General features: G+C 35.3%; 1 protein-coding gene across 5 annotated transcripts in view; it reads left to right on the plus strand.

Moving 5' to 3' along the window:
• Positions 1 to 20,013, plus strand: part of LOC114054320 (telomeric repeat-binding factor 1-like) — a 47,248-nt gene that overhangs the window by 18,808 nt on the left and 8,427 nt on the right. For 4 of the 5 annotated variants that reach the window (XM_027877539.1, XM_027877537.1, XM_027877536.1 and 1 more), the window contains exons 5-9: positions 2,925 to 3,074; positions 7,763 to 7,848; positions 10,679 to 10,732; positions 13,972 to 14,066; positions 15,009 to 15,145. In XM_027877539.1, coding sequence (XP_027733340.1) covers positions 2,925 to 3,074; positions 7,763 to 7,848; positions 10,679 to 10,732; positions 13,972 to 14,066; positions 15,009 to 15,145 — 522 coding nt within the window. Of the gene's footprint in view, positions 1 to 2,924; positions 3,075 to 7,762; positions 7,849 to 10,678; positions 10,733 to 13,971; positions 14,067 to 15,008; positions 15,146 to 16,458; positions 16,499 to 20,013 lie in introns of those variants that run through there. The other variant, XM_027877540.1, reaches the window with a different exon arrangement.

Here is a 20,013-nt window from a genome sequence, read left to right on the forward strand (position 1 = left end):
GTCATTTAATTCTGTTTGCCTCAGTTTCCTCATCTGAAAAATAAGCTGGAGAAGGAAATGGCAATGCACTCTAGGATGTTTGCCAGGAAAATCCCTAATAGAGTCATAAAGAGTCTGACATAACTGGAAAAAAAAAATGATGCAACAATACCCAGAGTAAAGGATCAGAGGTTTAGTGCTGGAGGGTCCTTGGGAAATCAGAGTTCAGCCCTTATTTTTCATATATAGAAACTTAGGCACATTGAGATTAAGTGACTTCCCCAGGGTCACACAACTAATAAATGTCTCTGGTGGAATTTAAACTCAGAGTTTTTGGGGGGGGGGGTCCCCCCCCAGGTCCAGTGCCCTTTCCACTACAAATGGAAAGTAGCCATAATAAGAGAAGGCTTTCAAAGCTGAAGGGACCCAGGAAAGTCCTCTTGCAGAAGGTGGGATTTGAGCAGTCTTGAAAGGGAAAGCAGGAGACAAAGGTAAGGAAGCAGAGCATTCTACTAGGCATGGGGGACAAGAGAACCAGCCTGGGTCACAGAGATCATGTAGTATTAGTAATGCATAAGAAGATTGGAAAGGTTAACAAGGCAAAGTTGGTAAAGAGCTTTGGAAGAAACAAGAGGATTAATGAAGGGCCTGTCTTATTTGATTCTCTGAACAAACTTGGAAGGTTAAGTATTATTATTACTATCATTTTACAGTTGAAGAAACTTGAGGCCCAGGGTCACACAGCTAGTAAATGTCTAAGGCTGGATTTGAACTTGGATCTGGCTCTAAGCCCAGTGTCCCATCCATTGTGCCAGTTTGTTGCATCTGTGCCAAACAAAGGACTTTACATTTGGTCCTTTAGATAACAAGGAACCCCTGTAGTTGAGAGAGTTTGAGAGTGACATGTTCAGATCTCTGCTTTAGGAAAATCACTTCATTCTACTTTTGGATACTTGTGAAGCAACATTGTTGTTAGCCAGTTAAGGTCGTCTTAACTCTAGTAAGATATTGCAGATGCTACTTGAGAATACCATTTAATCCCAGGGTTTAGAATTTCTAGTCTAGCCAACTCATTTTACAAATGGGAAAACTGAAACTGAAACCCACAAAAACTATGTGATTTTCCTGAAGTCATACAGGTAGTAAATTGCATAACTGGCATTTGAATCTAGGTCTTTTCATTCCATAATGATGTTCTTTCAATTACACCAAACTACCTCCCCTCCACAATTAACTTCACGTTTAGTTTCTTGAGGTAATGGAGTAATAAAGACTTGTAACCACAGTCTACTTCTGTGATATGTAATTTAATTTAAACCTATTTGTATAATCTAAATTTCTCACCATTAAAACAGAAGAATGCTTTTTGTTGAAGTGGAAAACATAAATCTGCCCCGATAAAATCTGAACTGTTGTGTTCGGTTCTGGTGCCATGTTTTTGGGGAGGGATATTAACTGAATGATACTGAGGAAGGTGACAAATTACCATCGCAAAATGATCTGAGGATCATTTGAAGGACCTGGGAGTGTTTGGCTTAAAGAAGAGAAGCCCAAGGTGGGAATGGTGGGAGGGAAGTGTAGAATAACTGGCTTCATGGGCTTTCATATGGAGATTGGTTAACTATTATCCCGCTTGGCCCCAGATGTCACAATTACTGGACAATGGGTAGAAATTGCAGAAAAGCAGATTTTGGCTCAATAAAAAGAAAAACTTAGTTGCAACCAGAACTACTCAAAAATGAGAATGTGCTGCATTAGAAGGAAGTAACTTCCCCTAACTTGATATATCATCTTCAAGCGCAGGTATCTTGGGTTTGAATAGTGTAATTTTGGAGGTTGGAGTGAAAGGTGACCATCGTTATTGCCCTACATTTAGCAGCATGTTCTTTCTTAAGTAGTTGGTAATATGGTAAGCAGTGCTGTTGCAGTCGTAAGAAGCTGGAGCAGAGTCTGACTTAAAATACTGGCATCCAAGTGGAATTTATTAAAGGTTATATGTAACATAGCTGGCTTGTTCTTAAAGTGAAGGAAGAGGATTAACAGTCAGCATTGTGCCCCCCCCCCAAAGTGCATTGTATTTAGAGTAAGAAGACCAGGATGTTTAAAAATCTGCCTCTACCACAGAATAACTGTATGACCATAAGCAACTTACTTTAGTTTTCTTGGTATCCATTTCCTCATGTATAAAATGAAGGATTAGGCATAATGATCTTTTAAAAGATGATTCTTTAGTTGAAGAGATTAGATGTATGAAAATATTAATAGTACAAGGTGTAATAGTACAATAGTGCAAGCAAGAAGTACTGTAGTCCTTCAGAGGAAGGGAGAGATTACTGAGTGTAGGGCAAGCAAAGAATTCTTCAGCAAAGAAGTATGATTTAAGGTAGACTTAAATGAGAGGATGGGGGCGGTTGGTGGGAATGAGAGGGTATTCCAGACAGAAAATGTAAGTAAAATGTCAAGGCATATTTTGGGGATACAATAACATAATGAAATACCATAATGCAATAAGTGTGAATGTATGGGGCATATAAAATGTAGGAAAGAATTTTGTGAAATATGCAGACCGAAAAAGCAGAGCCAGAACAAAGTATATACTAATTTTGACTAGATATAGGAAAAAAGAAATGGAGATGGGTGGACCAAAGAATTATAATGGAAACTTAGGGAATGGAAGATAAGTTATTCGTTTTGGGGAATGAATCTTATTTATTTAAATGTAAAAAATTGCGAAGTAATTTTAAATGTCTATACTGGTGTTTATAGTCCTCCTTTGAACCTGTTTTGGCCTGGAAATTTAATAAGGTTGCACAATACTTTTCACATTCATGGCCAATAAATTTTTTTAACTTGAACTGCATACATACATATAACACATTTTTATTCTGAAAAATTGCAATTAGTATAGTTTGTGAATTTCTACTCTTCTCTTATCTTTTCTTTAGCCTCTAAAAATGAAGTTGTTGATGATAATCAATAAGAAAGATCCATACCATCCTTTTTTTCAACGCTTCACTTATAAATGCATGATAGACAGAGTGAAGATTTATGCTAATCAAGTGTTAACTGAAAAATCATCAAGCTTTCTAATGAAGGTATGTATGAAGTTTTAGTGATACTCTTTAAATCTTGTTTTGTTGAATTGTATCAATAGTTAGTTAGAAAAGAAGGACAAAGTTAAAAACCTGATCTTTGTGGATGTTTGAAAACCCAATTTTTACGTTTGGATAAATGAAAATAGCAAGAGTGGATACAAAAGAAAAATCTGGCAGGTATAACTGACTGATTTGTTTTGTACTCTAGCCAGAATAAATATCATTGCTATTTAATCTCCTTGCCTTTCAAATGAGGATACAGATATTTTCTATCCATGCCTCACAATGTTTTATGTACAAGTGTCGTGTTAGGACTTTTGTGATTTAGTCAATATTTATAGTGCTTTAAAATGGTCTGCTGTCTTTTTGGTTACCAAAAACCATGTATAAGGATATTAATACCCACTTCTACAAAGCTAGAATGAATGTACAGATTCAGCATTTATAATGTCATAGCTAAAGTATTGTAGTTTAATTGGTTATAGATCAAATTATTGAGCAGTCACAAAGTTGCAAGTTGTCTGTTAATACTTAACCACTATGGCTATATTCATTCTATATCATAGTAAGACTAGCTCCTTAAATTATGTTTTATATTTCTGTACTTAACAGGGCCTGTGATTGCATCAGTGTGGTTATTCCTTCCATCAATATAGATTATATCAACCAGCAGACATGATTCCAAAAGATTTGACTAGTAACTTACTTTATTACAAGAGATAGCAGAAAAACATGCATGCTAGGTCACCTGATTACAGAGTACAAATGAGGCCAGCAATGCAGACAAAATCTTGGGTATTTAAGGGTTACAGTGAAATTGGGTGGTTTGCACGGAAGGAGAAAGTGTCAGTCCCCTCCCAAATGGGAGGAGAAAGGGACAGCAGTGGGAAGGAGAGAGAGCAAGAGGGAGCAGGAGGAACCTCAGCCTTTCCTCCTTCTTGGGAACTGGTAGACCATGAAAATAGGATGCTCTGCTTATGTGAAAGGGTCCCAACTGAACAGTTGTCAGTCTGGGATAGACTGGCTAGAGCTAGGTTTATAGCTGACTCAGCTCCAAGGGTGCACTGAGGCTTCTGTTAGGATTGAGAGTTGTAAATTATGTTGGCTCAAGGGGACTTCATCATTGGCTCAGCTGAGTCTCCTGTATAGTTCTGGAAAATATGGTAACTCAAGAAAACAGGTTAAGTTTGCTTCAGGGCCACATTCACAATTGTAATCTATCTATGCCTTTTCATACTATGTGATTGTTGTTCATGTTTGTCATAGATCCCTCCAGAGGATCTACCTAGCTGTAACTTCCTTTTGTCTTTTGGTTTCATTATCATATGAATATCAATATCACATGTGAGTCCTTGAGAGAGTAAAGAGTATGCCAGTTCATTGTTTATGACAAGGATCACACATTTATAATTTAAGTTAATTTTGATAGTCTAAAAACACAACCTCAGCAGCTTCTGCCCCTTTTCCCCATTATACTTTTGTTATTGCTATTAAAGAGGAGATAGCACAGGACTAAGAACTATATTGAGTTTTCACAGAATTTGTGTAGAAGAGACCTCAGTGGTCAGGCAGTTCAATCCAAACCTGAAAAAGAACTTTTTGTTTAAGGACCTCCAATGTCAAGAAAACTAACTACCCCTTAATAGCTCTAATTTGGGGGGAGGGGCTCTGAAGAATGCTGATTATTTTTTTTTTTGAATAATAAATTTCCCCCAGTTTCACATAAAGAAGTTATTAATATTCATTTTTAAAAATTTTTGAGTTGCGAATTTTCTCTCTTCCTCCCTCACCACCCTATTTAAGCAATTTGATACAGGTTATACTTGTTCAGTCATGCAAAACATATTGCCATATTAGTCATGTTGTGAAAGAAGACATAGGCCCAAAGAGGGGGAAAAGCATTTAAAAAATACAGAAAGTGAAACACAATATGCTTTGATCAGTTCTTTCTCTGGAGGTGGATAGCATTTTACATCATGAGTCCTTTGGAATTATCTTGGATTATAGTATTGCTGAGAATAATAGCTCTAATTTTTAAGAAGTATTTCCTTACTTGAAGACTATATTTGGATCTTTGCAACTCCCACTTATTCTACCACATTCTACCTTCTGGGGATAAGTTGAACATTTCTGGTGTAGAATTGAACACAATTTCCCAGATATTGTCTGACTGGAATAGAATCTACAATAATACTACTATCGCCTCCTTATACCTGAATTGACTCTTCCTCTTGGAATGCAGTTTGTCAAATTGACGTTCTTGGCTGCCGTATCACACTGTTGATTTGTATTGAACTTCTATTCTAGTTCACTATAACCCCAAGATTTTTTTTCCAGAAAAATTCTATCAATCCATGACTCCTCAGTCTTGTACTTGTGAAGTTGACTTTTTGAACCCATTTAACACTTTACATTTATAAATGCCTTTTAAAATTTTTTTGTTTAATTTTATTTTTTAAATTATGAGTTTTATATACACACATACATGTGTGTGCACGCACACACAGAGACACATGCATTCATCTTTAGCATTTCTACATACAAAAGAGAACAGAAAAAGAAGACTGTATGTGAAACCATGACTCCCTGTTGTGGACATCTTGCTTTTTAAGAAAAAAATAGTATGCAATAAGTTGAAACAATCATAGTATGAGAGCTGAAAAGGACTTTAGAGGCCATCCTATCTGTTCCAAAGCCCAGTGTGTTACAGATGAGGAACTAAATGCCAAGGAGCTTAAGCTTCTTGTGCAAGGTTTCAGAGACATTAAGAGTAATTATCAGAAGTAGAATTTGAAACCAGGCCTTCTAACTCCAGAATTAGTAATCTTTCTATTGTAACATCCTGCCTCCTGTTACTTTCAAAGCTTTCCTACTTGTCTGTTTTCTTCTGAACTTCTCTGCTCTGAAATACACAGTGGCTCGAGCTCTGAGTCAAGAAGACCTCAGTTCAAATTTGGCCTCAGATAGAACTCACTATGTGACCGTGGGAAAGTCATTTAACCTGTCTCCCTCAAGTTTCCTCATCTGTAAAATGAGGATAAATAGTACTTACCTCCCGGGGTTGTTGTGAACATAAAATAAGATATTTGTAAAGCATTTTGCAAACCTTAAGGTGCTATTTGAACACTAGCTATCATTGTTATTACTATTAAATGCTTCAGTTTAGTCCCCTCTACCCTAAACTCTTCCTCCCTCAGAAAGGAAAAATATGGTCCTTGTAACAAGCCAAGCAAATCTGCACGTCCAAAAAATTGTATTCTCATTATGCACCACAACTTTATCACCCCTCTTTCAAGTGCTGGTTGTCTGTTGTATTTGTCAGGTTCTTAATTTTAAAGCTGTTTTTCTTTAGAGATTTATTGCTATATACATTGTTAGCTTTGTTCTGCTCACTTTAATCTGCATTAATTCAAACAAGTCTTCCTTTCTTTGTCCCTTTTAAATTTCACATTATCATGTTAGGCCTGACTTTCTGAAATTCAGATTTGGAAGAGACTTCAGCCTACTCTCAAAATCCATACTGCAACATACTCATTACTTGAAGACCTCCAGTGAAAGAGGGCAATCCACTAACTCTCTTTTTTTTTTAAATTTAATTAAATATTCCCCAATTACATGTAAAAGCAATTTTTAACACTTTTTTTAAGTTTTGATTTCTAAATTCTATCTTACCCTTCTTTCCTTCCCCTTACCCCCCAGATGATAAACAATCTGATATAGATTATTCCTACACAGTCATGTAAAACTTTTCCATATTAGTCATTTTGTGCAAGAAAATTCAAACAAAAGAAAAAGTGAAAAAGTATGCTTTGGTCTGTATTCAGATGACATCAATTCTTTCTCTAAAGGCAGATAGCATTTTTCATGATGAACCCTTTGGGATTGTCTTGTAACCCACTACCTCATGAGGCAAACCATTTCACTTTTGGATAGTTCTAATTGTTAGAAAGTTTTTCCTCTTGCATCAAACCTGGATTTCCCTCTTTGTAATATCTGTCATTTGCTTCTACATATGCTTGCTATGACTAGGCATAAGTTTCATGGCTGTTCTTTGATATCGCATTATTTACCTGTAAGTTTAATGGTGATAAACCTCTCTGTTTCGCTCCAGAGATGACAGATTAAATCTGTTGCTGAAACATTACATGTAAACTTAACCTAAACTGAACCAGACTTTGTAATGTTGCATCTGTAAAATGGTGGTCAGTTTGTTGATCTGTTTCAGTGAGAAGGTGCTACGTAATACACATATACCAACAAGTTGGCTTGAGTTATCCCTTTACTTTCTCTAGTGTTTTCTAGGTCATTATCACATGAGTAAAAGAGCACAGATCTGAGGTCTCTCATTCTAGTTGGCTTTTGGGAGGACTGAAATGTTAAGCATTCATAAGACGACCCAGAGTTTCATTCTATAGAAATGAAGCACTAAAGAAACAAAGGACCATGGCAGAACCTGAAATAGATAGGACTCTGAATCTTTGATTCAGCATAACTTTTTTGAAGTTTCATTTGTTTGTTAAAAATTGTTTTTATGTGTAATTGGGGGAAAATATTTAAAATATATATGCATTTATAAAAGGGAAAAAAGACATTTCATTTGTTAAAACTTAGTGAGTTAAGCATTTTTATCTTAAATTTATTTTTAATGTTCTTTGATTTTAACATATTTCCAATTTATTTTTTTATAGGCAGCATTAAAAGTAGTGGAAAGCAAAAAAGATGAAGAAATTTTTGGTCCTTTTGTTGAAAGCTCGAGTAGTGAAACAGAAAATAGGTTTGTAAATCCATTATTTGACATGTTTAACATACAGAAATTATGTTAAATTAAAAACAGTGATGAATTTATTTCAACCCTCTATCCACTCTCCTATTTTTCCTTGTGACCAACAATATGTGTTTGCTGCAAGATGCCTTGCTAGGGTAAGAAGTCTAATCTTTGATGAGAGTTTCATTCTGAAAAGGGAATTGGATCCTGTAGTCCTCAAACCCCAGGCCAATGTAATACTTTCCAAAATTTAGGACACATCAGAAAGCATTCTTATGTACTCTAAACAAACTTACCACCTTCCATATCGATGTGTTATCTTCCTTGTTCTCAGTCATTCTTATTCATTTTCATTCTCTTCTGTCTCCACTGAATTTTTTACTTTTGCCTATATACCTTGTCAGATATCCTCATTAAAAAGAAAAACAATCCTTTTTCTTTTCTCTTGCTACTCCATCAAGTCCTTATCCTATTTCTTTCCTCCCCTTCTTTGCCATGATCTTAAAAAAAATAAACTACACATGCTGTCTTTTACTCTTTAATACTTTTACTCTTGATATGACTTGCTTCACCACCATTCTGCTGAAACTTTCCCAAAGGAAATAATGGCTGTGTTATATCTGTTATTCTTCTCCTTGACTTCTTTTTAGTGTTGACTTCCTTCTTTCATGTTATGGTGTCTCTCCATCATCTTCTGTGGTTACTTTCCCTTATTGTTTTCTTAGCTCCAATTTTTCCTTCTGTTCCTTAAATATGTATGTAAAAAAAGATTTCATTGGCATACTGCTCACTCATCAATCTAAAGATACACTATAGCCACTAGGTCTTTTGAAAAGTTTCATTGATTCTTTGACTTTAAACTCAATCATTTCCTGACATGTATGTGTACAGACATATACAAACATAACTTTCCTTTCATAACAAAAAAAAAGTTATTGAGCAAAACTGACATAAAGTCTTCATGCGATAGGGTGTGTAATATTCCATGTCTGTCCTACTCTCTGCTAGGTGTATTTCATCATATGTTCTCTTGGAACCATTGTGATGAACTTTTTGTAAATATGGAAGCGAAACTGATCATTATATTTTCACAAGAATTCAATATTCTATAGATCTTTTGATTTCCACTGTGTGTATTCCTGGATTTCACAATTCATATAAATCTTGTGTATTTGTGTTTTCTCTGAATTCCTCATCCATCCTTTTTTTTTTTTAAATGGAAAAACTTTATTATACAGGTTTTCTTTATATGATGTGTTCAGTCCAATAAAAGTGAAAACCCTTTACAACATTTGCCATCACTGTGCAACAATAACAAAAAAAAAAAAAACTTCTTCCAAAAGTACAATGAATACAATATAGGAATTGTGTATATAGCACAATAATTTTGACATTTCCTCTGAATTTACTAAATACAATTTGAGCTATCTCAAAATTATTTATATTTTTTATTTTAATGACAAAATACGATAGTGGGTAGAGTTAGCTGTAGAATTAGGATAATTAGTTTAATTTCTGCCTCTGATACATACTAACTGTGACTGCTGGCAAGTTATCTTTGAGTTTCCCAGCCAACAGCGAAGACCAGAAGTGGTAGATAAGAATTTGGCGGAGAAAGTTTTCACACAGGGCATTCACTGTATCTAATGAAATCACAGGTCTAGACCAAATATATAAGTCTAGATGTGTCTGTATGTTTCACAGCCACAATTTATTTGAGTAACAATTGAGAATAAAGTTCCATGGAAATGCAAATGAAACCTTTTTAGAAATTTTATTAACCTTGCCAGCCAAACTCAGGTTAAAAAATACTAATTTTGCAATGATATCTGTTTGTGCAACAGCTTCTAGCAGCATTTTAAATGAAATTCATACTCATCCATTATTTCTTAAAGCACTATGGTATTCCTTTAGGATCATGTGCTTTGATTTCTTCAACTATACCCTATTCATAGATTCCTACTTGTCCTTTTTTTTTCCTACCATAAAAATTGCTTCTATGAATCTTAGTATATATGTATACATCCTTTTTGGCTTTGATCTGCTTGTGGAGTCTTTTTTGCAGGGATTGCTTTTTTAACTATCAAACTATCACATGGTTAGGCAGTTGATTTTAACTTTGGATTTTTACATCTATCCCTGTTCAATGTTATTTTTGATAGCTTTAGCCTATTATCCTTATGAGTTGTTGAATATCAATTCTATTTTGCTTGTTGGATATTCGTTCCAGCTTTGTTTTCCTCCAAATTCAATAGGCAATGCTATCATTAAATTCGGTTAAACAGCATTTCATAAGTACTGAGAGATGAACATAATTTTAAGGGGGAAAGGAAAAGCCTTACATGCAAGGAGAAGAGCATAAATGAATGAGGAGCAAGATGTTAGCCATGAAGACCTGCCTGACAGGGTGACAAGGTGTATATTAAAGAGCAGTTGAAAATAAGGTTGGCTCGGTACAGTGGGGCTCAATTTTAAATGATTTCAAAACCTGAGAACAAAGAATTGGACATAAAAGGGTAAGGACTTGAGTTTGGGGGAATATATAAACAAATGGTTGAATGAAAATAATATAACTGAGTTGTAAGGATTTCTATCTCTTTCACTGTATTTGATTTATTCTTTTGAGGTGAGAATTATTTGCTCATCAGTAAATCTAACTAATACGCTATATTATAATGGAGCTTTGTCACAAATATTTTGTTAAGTGGCAGCTGCAGCCACACCAAGACTGCATTTAGGAAGTTTGTGTTTCATTAGTAAAAGTAAAAATCTACTTTACAGATTGGATAGTACTTGTGAAAACCTTTTAATTTCTTGATTCTTTTTCTTTAAAAATTAGTGAAAAACAAAATGCAAAACTGGAATCTCCTGCAAGTTCAACATCCGTAACCAGGTAAAATGAATTTACATTTTTCTGTTGTTTAATTTTAAAATCATTGAATGAACCAACCAAGTATTGGTCCTACATTTAAATACGGTAAGTAACCCAGATGGTGTGATTTAAATAATAGTAACAGCTCTTGTTTATTTAGGCTTTAAGGTTCTAAAACAGTCTGCACAATAACTGTGAGGTAGGTAGTATAAGTATTGTTGTCCTTAGTTTACAGATGAATATATATAAGTACCTAATAAGTAAATAACCTACTCAGGATTTGAACCCAGGCTTCCTTAACCAAGGTCTGATACTTTGTGTCCACTATATCATCTCTCAATCAGGATAGGAAGGGCAAAACTAAAACCCGGATAATTAATATTATTTTAATAGGTTGTCATAATTTTCAAAAACTCATTGAATTGTGTCATCAAACTTGGTTGTGAGAATCCAGTTGATAAAATTAGTTTGGTCATGTTGTCAAATGGAGTCCTGCATTCGGTGGGAAATTGAACTAGATATAAGGTTAGTGTCCTTTTCAGAAACACTTTAGATTTGTAGGATTAAAAAATTCCAGAGTAAATCTGTTCAACAATCTATTTTCTATGCTCCCATTCATTTGTTTACATACCATGGGATAATCTCAAGATCAAATAAATCCAAGTTTTTAGCATTTGCTTTGCTTTATAACTTCGTAAAAGACAAAAATTGTATCCAGAAAAAGAGAAATGAAAAATCTCTAGATATATTCAGAAAGAATTGAACAAATTGGGGTATAAAATTAGACTACCAGTTCATTTACTTGGAGTTACGTAAATATACATGGTGTGAACTGAAGGCTACCTCAGGGCCCTCATCTGGTTTGAAATGTTTACCGTTAGGATTAATTGATAATATTCTCTTAATGTAACTGTTAGAATGCATATATAAGCAAGTTTAATACTTACATTTAAATGCTTTTAAGTAGAATCTGGTTTTCCCATAGAAACAATGACATAATAATGAATTAAGTTTCTGAAGTGACTTTTATAGAAATGATGACAACCACTATATTTAATAAACTATAAATGGTATATCAAAATAGCATAAAACTTTCTGAAATTATAAATCTATTAAACATAGTTGCATAGTAACTAGAATATTGCAATAGCTTGCTGGTGATTTCCCCACCTCATCTAGCCCCCTCCTGACCATCCTCCACTCAACTGTTAAATTGATTTTGTTACAGTATAACCATGTCCACCTACACCTTACACCCACATTCACAGTAGTTCCCTGTTGCCCTCTGGATAAAATCTTGTGTAAGCTTTTCGTAACCAGACCCCTTTCTACGTTTCCAATCTTCCTAAAGTTTACTCTCCTTCTCTTCCCCTCCCCCCTCCAAACAAAGATAATTTTCTTATCTAATAACACAGCCTCCTTGCTATTCTTTGCACAAGACATTCTGCATCTTCATAGGCTGACCCATACCTAGAATTGTCTCTGTCTCATTGTTTTCTTCAAGTCCCAACTCTTCTATAAGAATCCTTTCCTGGTCCTCCTTAGTCTTAGTGCCTTTCCTTCTGAGATTATCTCCAATGTATCCTGTATATAACTTGTTTGTACACAGTTGTTTCCATGTTGTCTTCCATTAGAGTATAAGCTCCTTGAGAGCAGGGACTGACTAATGTCTTTCTTTGTTTCCTGTAGTGGTTCGAAGAGTGCCTGGCACATAGTAGGCACTTAATAAATGCCAGTTGAATAGACACATAAGATTTATCTAATATACAGTTTTCCAGTCTTAAGTGCTTATCTTTTTAATAATCCTTACTTTATTTTTACTGTCACAATTGAGGAGTTGAAGAAATGAAACGGCTTTATCAGGATTGTTGGAAGATCTTCTTGCGGTAGATTTTATAACTATCTCTGAGAAGATTAGGATAGCCTTAGGGCCACTTAATAGACTTGCAAGAGTGATTCATTAAAGCCTTTCAGTGGTTTATTTTTCCTCATTACACATTTTTCCTTATTGCTGTCATAAGCATCAGATCAAGTTGTTAGTCTTTCTGTTTCTTTTGAAGCAAAATCTTTCAGTTTTCCTGAGCTGAAAAAAATCAACATATTCTTTGACATTCTTACCTGGGGTCCTGATACATTTAAAAAATAAAATCTGCCTCTAAAATGTGTGGAACAACCCTTATTTACACCTGAGTTTTTCATGCTTTGTTCCTTCACTATAGTGTTGCTTTGTAATGTCAAGAAAGAAGCCTTAGAGCCTTTACTTGAATATTAACAAATTCAAAAGATGCTAAACTAATTTAGATCATAAATCTATATAATTCAAAGTATTTCAATTTTAATCACACATTTTGTACATTGCATTTTAACAGTGGATTGTAACCATTACTTGTTACTGTTGTGACTTTTTTTGTTATTATTTAAATATGACAAAACTTTTAAATGAATGTTATCTTTCAAATTAGTCCCCTTAGAAGCCTATGTGTCTGTTCAGATTATTGTGCTTCTGTTTAAATTATTGTGCCACTGCTCAAAACATTTTTGGAACTTTTCTTATTGTAGGAAACAACTTACCACCCACACCTCAGAATCAGTCACATTACTGTATAGCAATTTCATACTTTGCTTTGATGTGATACTTTAATTCTTCCCCTATTTTCTCAGTAAGTTTTCCACTCCTGCCGATGTTTCAAGAGCTTCCAGAGGGGGGTTGTATTGAGGCTGGCCCAAGGGAGCCAAGCAGTAAAGGGTCCTGTAGTGGAGTGGGGGAGGAGGAAGTTGTGGCAGTAGTCCAGAGTGAGGCCAGTGGCTTATTTGGAGAACATCAGGAAGCAAACTAATAGAAATAATCTTTGAGCCCAGGAAATACTTGTCAACAGAAGAAGACTACCTGAATATTACTGTGAGTAAGTATGTATTATAGATTTCTTGAATTAGCTATTAATTTAAACATTTGAATTATCACAGATAAGTTTGTTGCAGTTACTAGAAAACATAAAGGTCTTGGAAGCCACAAAGAACCTAGCTAGGAGGGGTTGGTGAGAAAGAGAACTGGAGGGAAGGGGACATGACAGCAGCAGTGTCCCTGGTATTGGCTAGATACCAAGGATCAACAGTTCCGAGGTAATGAACACTTGAGTCAGTACCTTGAAGTAGAGGGAGAGTATCAAGTAAAAAAGATTTGATAAAGCCACTGACTCCATAATTTTACCTACACCTTATGCAGGAACCTTCTATAAGATTCAACATTTTATCTTATTTAGGTCTCATCAAACTCTCTTATCTTTGTCACAAAATAAACTTGAGAACACACAGCAAGATTCTGATGAAACAAGAATAAAAATAAGGAGTCAAGGAAGTGAGTATTGTTTTCTAATGTAATCATAGAATTTCAGAACTAGGAGAGACCTTGGAGATCATCTTATTCCAGCTCCTGTATTTTACAGAAAAGGAAAATGTGACTCAGGTCAGCAGAACCTCAATTTAAAACCCAGGTTTCCTGCCACCTAGTACAGTGCTTTTTCTCTACTCTGACATGGTGCTTCCATTTTTTTCCATCCTTTATCATTGAAATAATTTTTATTCACTTTAAATCTATAGAAGATTATTAAACTCATTATTGTTTTTGCAGAGTGCTTTTTAAATTTTTCCCATACCTCTACTAATGTCTTATGTGAGTGTTTTTATTTTGGTATGAAAATGACCTTGGGTTCTTCAAAGCATTATCAGTAGAGCACAAGTTATAGTAAGTCTTTCTAAGTGCAATACTTTGATTAAAAAATATATCGATGAAGTCCTAAGGAAAGGCCTAAGTATATCAATAAATTGAAGCCTAAAATATCAATAAGTTATAATTTTTTTGGCCTAAAATATCAATAAATTAGAATTTGGGGGGGGGGCCACAGCTAAGATGTAGAGGAGAATTGAGGTCTCAGTATTGGTGAAGGAAATGTCTACACTGATAGATCTTACTGTCCTTTGTTCAAATATTATGTCCATTATAAAAATGCAACAATAATTTCCTAAAGATAATTGATTACTCCCCCAGGATGGGGAGGAGGGAGTTGGCTGGGACAATGTAATTTATGTGTTTGTGAAACTTTGAAATTCCCTATCTCTTTTTAAAGCTTACATATTTCTACTTTCTTTAGGCATTCTTAAAATAATTGAATAATTAGGAAAATAATAAATAAGTAAATTTTGTGCTTTTGCACAATAGTGAGGAAAAATATAAATCTGGGAATTTGTCTTTAATAATTAAATATCCAGTTTTGTTTAATAAGAATATTTCTTCTTTTAGGTAAAAGGATCACGCAAAGTCTTAAAAACAGTAGCAAAAGCACTAAAAACCATATAATAACCACTAAAGACAGTAACAAAAACAAGGCAAACAGTGAAACAAACACTTCTGAAAGACCTAGACGATGGAAAAGGAGGGTAGGTGTTTCTTAATTCAAATTAAATAAAAAATATTTATGGACAATGTAAATAGATAAGATAAAAAAAATGCTCTCAAATATACACATCTCAGTGTATGGCCCTCAAAAATAAAAAAAGTCATAAAGTACTTTTTAAAGCAGTCAGAAATCATTAAGTGCCTACAACATGCCAGGCACTATGCTAAGCTTTGGAATATACAAAGAAAGACACAAGATGGTCCCTGCTTTCAGGGAGCTCACAGTCTCATGGGGGAAACAACATGAAAACATCTAGATACAAACTTGATCTGTAGAGGAAGGCACTAGCATTAAGGGAAGGATTGGGAACGGCTCCTACAGAAGGTGGGATTTTAACTGGGACTTTAAAAAAGTCAGGGAGGGCAGGAGACAGAAATGGAGGACAGCCAGTGAAAATGAATGAAGTTGGGAGAAACGTGTGAGGAACAGCAAGGAGGGGACCATTGAACATCATTAGATCCAAAGTTCTTGGAGGTAAGTGAAGTAGAAGACTTGGAAAAATAGGAGGGGCCGGGGTTGGGCAGGGCTTTGAACAGTCAGCAGTTTTTGATCCTGAAGATGATAGGGAGCCACTGGAATTTACAGAATGGGGGAGGAGGGGTTGGATGACATGATATTTGGAAGATTAAGCATGGACTAGAGTGGGGAGAGACTTGAGGCAGACCGAGTAGCAGGTTATTGCTATAATCCAGATGTGAGTTGAAGAGGGCCTGTTATCAGGATGGTGGCAGGGTCAGTGGGGAGAAGAAAGTATATATAAGAGATGGTGGTACAAAGGTTAAACTAACTGACAGGCCTTGGCAACAGATTGGGTAAGATGACATCTAGATTATAAGCCTACCCTTGATAGTAATAGGGAAAGTCATGAAGAGAGGAAAGCTGGGGAGAGGGGGGAGGGAAGGAGGCAGGGGATGAATTCAGTTTGGGACATTTTGGGTTTAAGATGTCCTTGTGACATCCACTTCGAGATGTCCCAGTCATCAGTTGGAAATGCCATTCTGAAGATTTAGAAAGAGATTAGGACTGGGTAAGTACATCTGCAAAAGCATATATTGCACTTGATAAACTGAGTCCTATTTGAAATACTAAAATCATATTTGAAATAACAGTTTAGCATTATTATAATAGCTCAAGCTTTAGCATTGCATCTCTATGTTGATCATCATGAAATTAATCTAGGGGCTAAAGGTGGTGCACAAGACTTCCATGCTATAGTTAGTGAGATGAATGAAAGGGAATAAGCATTTATATAGCACCTACAATGTGAAATAATATCTCATTTCATTCTTGCAGCACTCCTAGGATGCGATAGATGCTATCATTATCCTTATTTTACACTTGAGGAAACTTAGGCAGACAGAGGTTAAGTGACTTGCCCCCAAGGTCAAACAGCTAGTAAGTATCTGAAACTGTATTTCAATTCAAGTCTCCTGACTGATAATCTTGGCAGTGTGCAGGTAGGTGGTGCAGTGGATAGAGTGCCGGGCCTGGAGTCAGGAGGACTCATCTGCCTGAATTCAAATTTAGTCTCAGATACTTACTTACTAGCTGTGTGACACTGGGCAAGTCACTTAACACTCTTTGCCTCAGTTTCCTCATCCTCATAAAATGAGCTGGAGATGGAAATGGCAATTCATTCCAGTATCTTTGCCAAGAAAACCCCGAAGAGGGTCACGGAAAGTCAGACACAATTAAACAACTATTCCTACTTACTCCAGGTCCAGTACTCTTTCCAATTGTACCACCAGCTGCTTCAAATAATGGCTAGCAATTTATGTAGCACTTTTTAGTTTGCACAGTGCTTTACAAACATGAGAACTTTATCCTCACAACAACCTTGGGAAGGGAGGTACTATTATTATCCCCATTTTGCAGATGGGAAACTGAGATGGACAAAGGTTAAGTTACTTGCCCAGGGTCACATAGCTAGTAAACTGAGACTAAGGCTGAAGTTGAATTCAGGTCTTCTTGACTCCAAGTACAGCACTCAACCTTAGCCTCCTAATTTGTTGTATTTGGTGATTCCAAAGGCAATAAGAGGAAACAAGTTTTTATTTATTCAAATTTCTATGATGAACCAAACGTTTTCATGGAGTCCTACTTTGGAAACTTATACCTTTAAAATTAAATCTTCACATGCCTGCACACAGAGAAAGAAACCAGTTTGGCTTAATAAATCTCTAAGTTAGCATCAATAATATCAGTCAGTTAAACATTTTTAAGCAACTACTATGTGCCAGCCACTGTGCTAAGTACTGGGAATATAAAGAAAGACAAAAGATGACTCGGGCCCTTAAAGAACTCACAATCTAAAGGGAGAAGATAACACATAAAAAGAAATAGGGTGGAGGCAATAGCAATTTATCTGTACCTTCTTGTGTGATTATTATCTACCGTCATCATCATCATCATTATTATTGTCATTATCTATAATAACCCTCCGCAGATCTACCAAATGTACTACTAGCCTTCCTTTAAGGATCTTTTCATATTTTATAGAAAAATACCATTGTAATAATTGGAATGCCCATCTTAACCTTTGTGCTGACTATTTGAACAGCTTGCCTCTTCTGATCATAAATATCTTTGATATGCCTTTTAAGCTACTTTGAGAACACAAGATAGGACACAATAATGTACTTTAGTCTGTTTATATCTACCATGCAACTTTTTGTGTCACCAGCCTTTTTTTGTTCTGTGATCAATCTGTTCTGTCAGAACCATATAGCATCACTTTTTAAAAAGGTGAACTTCTAGCGGCAAGAAGCAAGTTGAGTTCTTGAAAATGTTGAACTATTTCCAAAATGTCCAACCTGCTGCCTTACTCCTATTCAGTTCTAAGCCCAATACATTGTCTATCTGTGGCAAGTATCCAAGATATGAAATATTAATAGCCTAACTTAACAGTTTCAACTATAATCCATAATAATATGTAATCCAATAATAATCTATAAGCATTTGTTAAGCACCTACTGTGTGCTGGGCACTTTGCTGGTACAAATGATGGTACAATGATACAAATTGGGAAAAGGCACCCCCTACTGTCAAGGAGCCTATAGTCTCACAGGGGAAGACAACACACAAAAGGAAGCTAAAAAGCAGGAGGCAGTGAGGCGCCTCTTGTCACCAGGGCAGAGTGGAGAAGTCCCAAAGTAACTTGTTCAGTCATGGGAAATGAGGAAATACTTATTAAGCTGCATGCCATAATTTGAGAGATAAGCAAAAGACTGAATGGCTAAAAAAAGCTTATTACTATACAAATTGCAGGTAGCTGTGGATCTCATTGAAGAGGTTCTGTAGTTTTCTAATGCTTGGTTTACAAAATATTTTGAAGAAAAAGAAACATCCAGAGAATTTTACCATATGTATTCCATTTGAACTTTCTGCCATCTCTCTTCCATGATAGTGGTAAATACCATTGGTGAACATGTGTTTACCTTTTCTACATTTTGTTTGCTTTTGATCCAAATATTGTTGAACAAAATTATCTTTGTGGTGCATTTTAAGGCCTCAGTTTTGTTCTGCATTTTTTTGTAGGAGTAATCAGCCAAGAAAAAAAGCACAACCTGCCTAACTCTTGATTTTCATGATAGATGTCTTCTTAAGTTGCCTTTTGGAAAGGTGGTGACTTATTAATATGCATCAAAAGATGGAATCCTAACTTATTGAATATCTTGAAAGTTACTGCTTTCCCATTTTTCCTTCAGTCATGGCATTCTGTTTTGGGGGGTATTGTTGAGGAAACCTGGATTTATTTAAATACTCTCTTTAATTCATAATTCCGTCTATTAGTTCTGGAGGACAAGTTTGTTAACCATATGTAGTTCACATCCCATTTTCCCTAGGAAAATAGGACTTCATATTCAAAATGACAGTAGTACTCATAATTTTCCAGCCTCCATTTCCTTAATGTTTTGACTAACAAGATTTATACTCTAAAAGGAAGTTTCCTTTAGCTGCCTTTTCTCTCAAATCAGCAAGAACTTTGTATTTACTGACCAAAATAGCATCTATTCTGTCAGCCTCATCTTTGCGTGAGTAGTTTTATATCAATTAAATATCTCAGGTTACAGTTTTAATCTTTCATCCGTTTCTGATTGTTCTTAGTCAACAGCTTATTGTCATTTTTTAGGTTGAAGCTGTTATGGTTGCACAGAGTGTAGTCTTTTCATTTTAGTCTTCTAATTTGATGTCAATTTTGAACTTTTCTATAATTAATTGACCTGACTGTACACATAGAATTTATTAAGAAATAACCAATAATATGTTTTTTCACTCTACTAAGACGTTGGCAATTATGTTTTTGTATTCAGTGTTTTCCATGTCCAGAACCTTCTGACTTTCAAAAAATCACTTAAGATCATTTTTATTGGCCATTTAATAGAAAACTGGGTATTTGCCAAGAATAATGTTATCGTACTTCTATCAAAATTAGTGATTAGCTTCCTCTTTGCTGAAACTGTTTGACCTCAATGCATCCTGTCTTGTACTTTTTAGTACCACATAGAAATCCAAACTATAGATGCCAATGTTTAGGTTATCATCTATTGTCTGAGAAGTTGCTTTTTCTTAAGTCATATTGTCCTAATTTCAGTCCTTTCTCTGGAATCTTTGGGTTTTGTCTTCATGGATTATATAGTGAACTATGATCTTATTTCACCTGGTGCCAGGGCCTTGACAATATATTTTAGAGAGCTTCAGAGAGCAATAATGTTTGGCCTGTGACCTGCCCCAATACTTGGTTTTGTGAGTCAGTCTGTCCCTATTTTTCCCAACTGATATATTAAGGCAGAGCTTTTGTATGTACAGTTCCTGTATAGAGTTTTCCTTTTCATCCTGCTAATACAC

Source organism: Vombatus ursinus, unplaced genomic scaffold, assembly GCF_900497805.2.
Source record: "Vombatus ursinus unplaced genomic scaffold, bare-nosed wombat genome assembly UNPS02014812.1, whole genome shotgun sequence".
Classification (NCBI taxonomy): Eukaryota; Metazoa; Chordata; class Mammalia; order Diprotodontia; family Vombatidae; genus Vombatus; species Vombatus ursinus.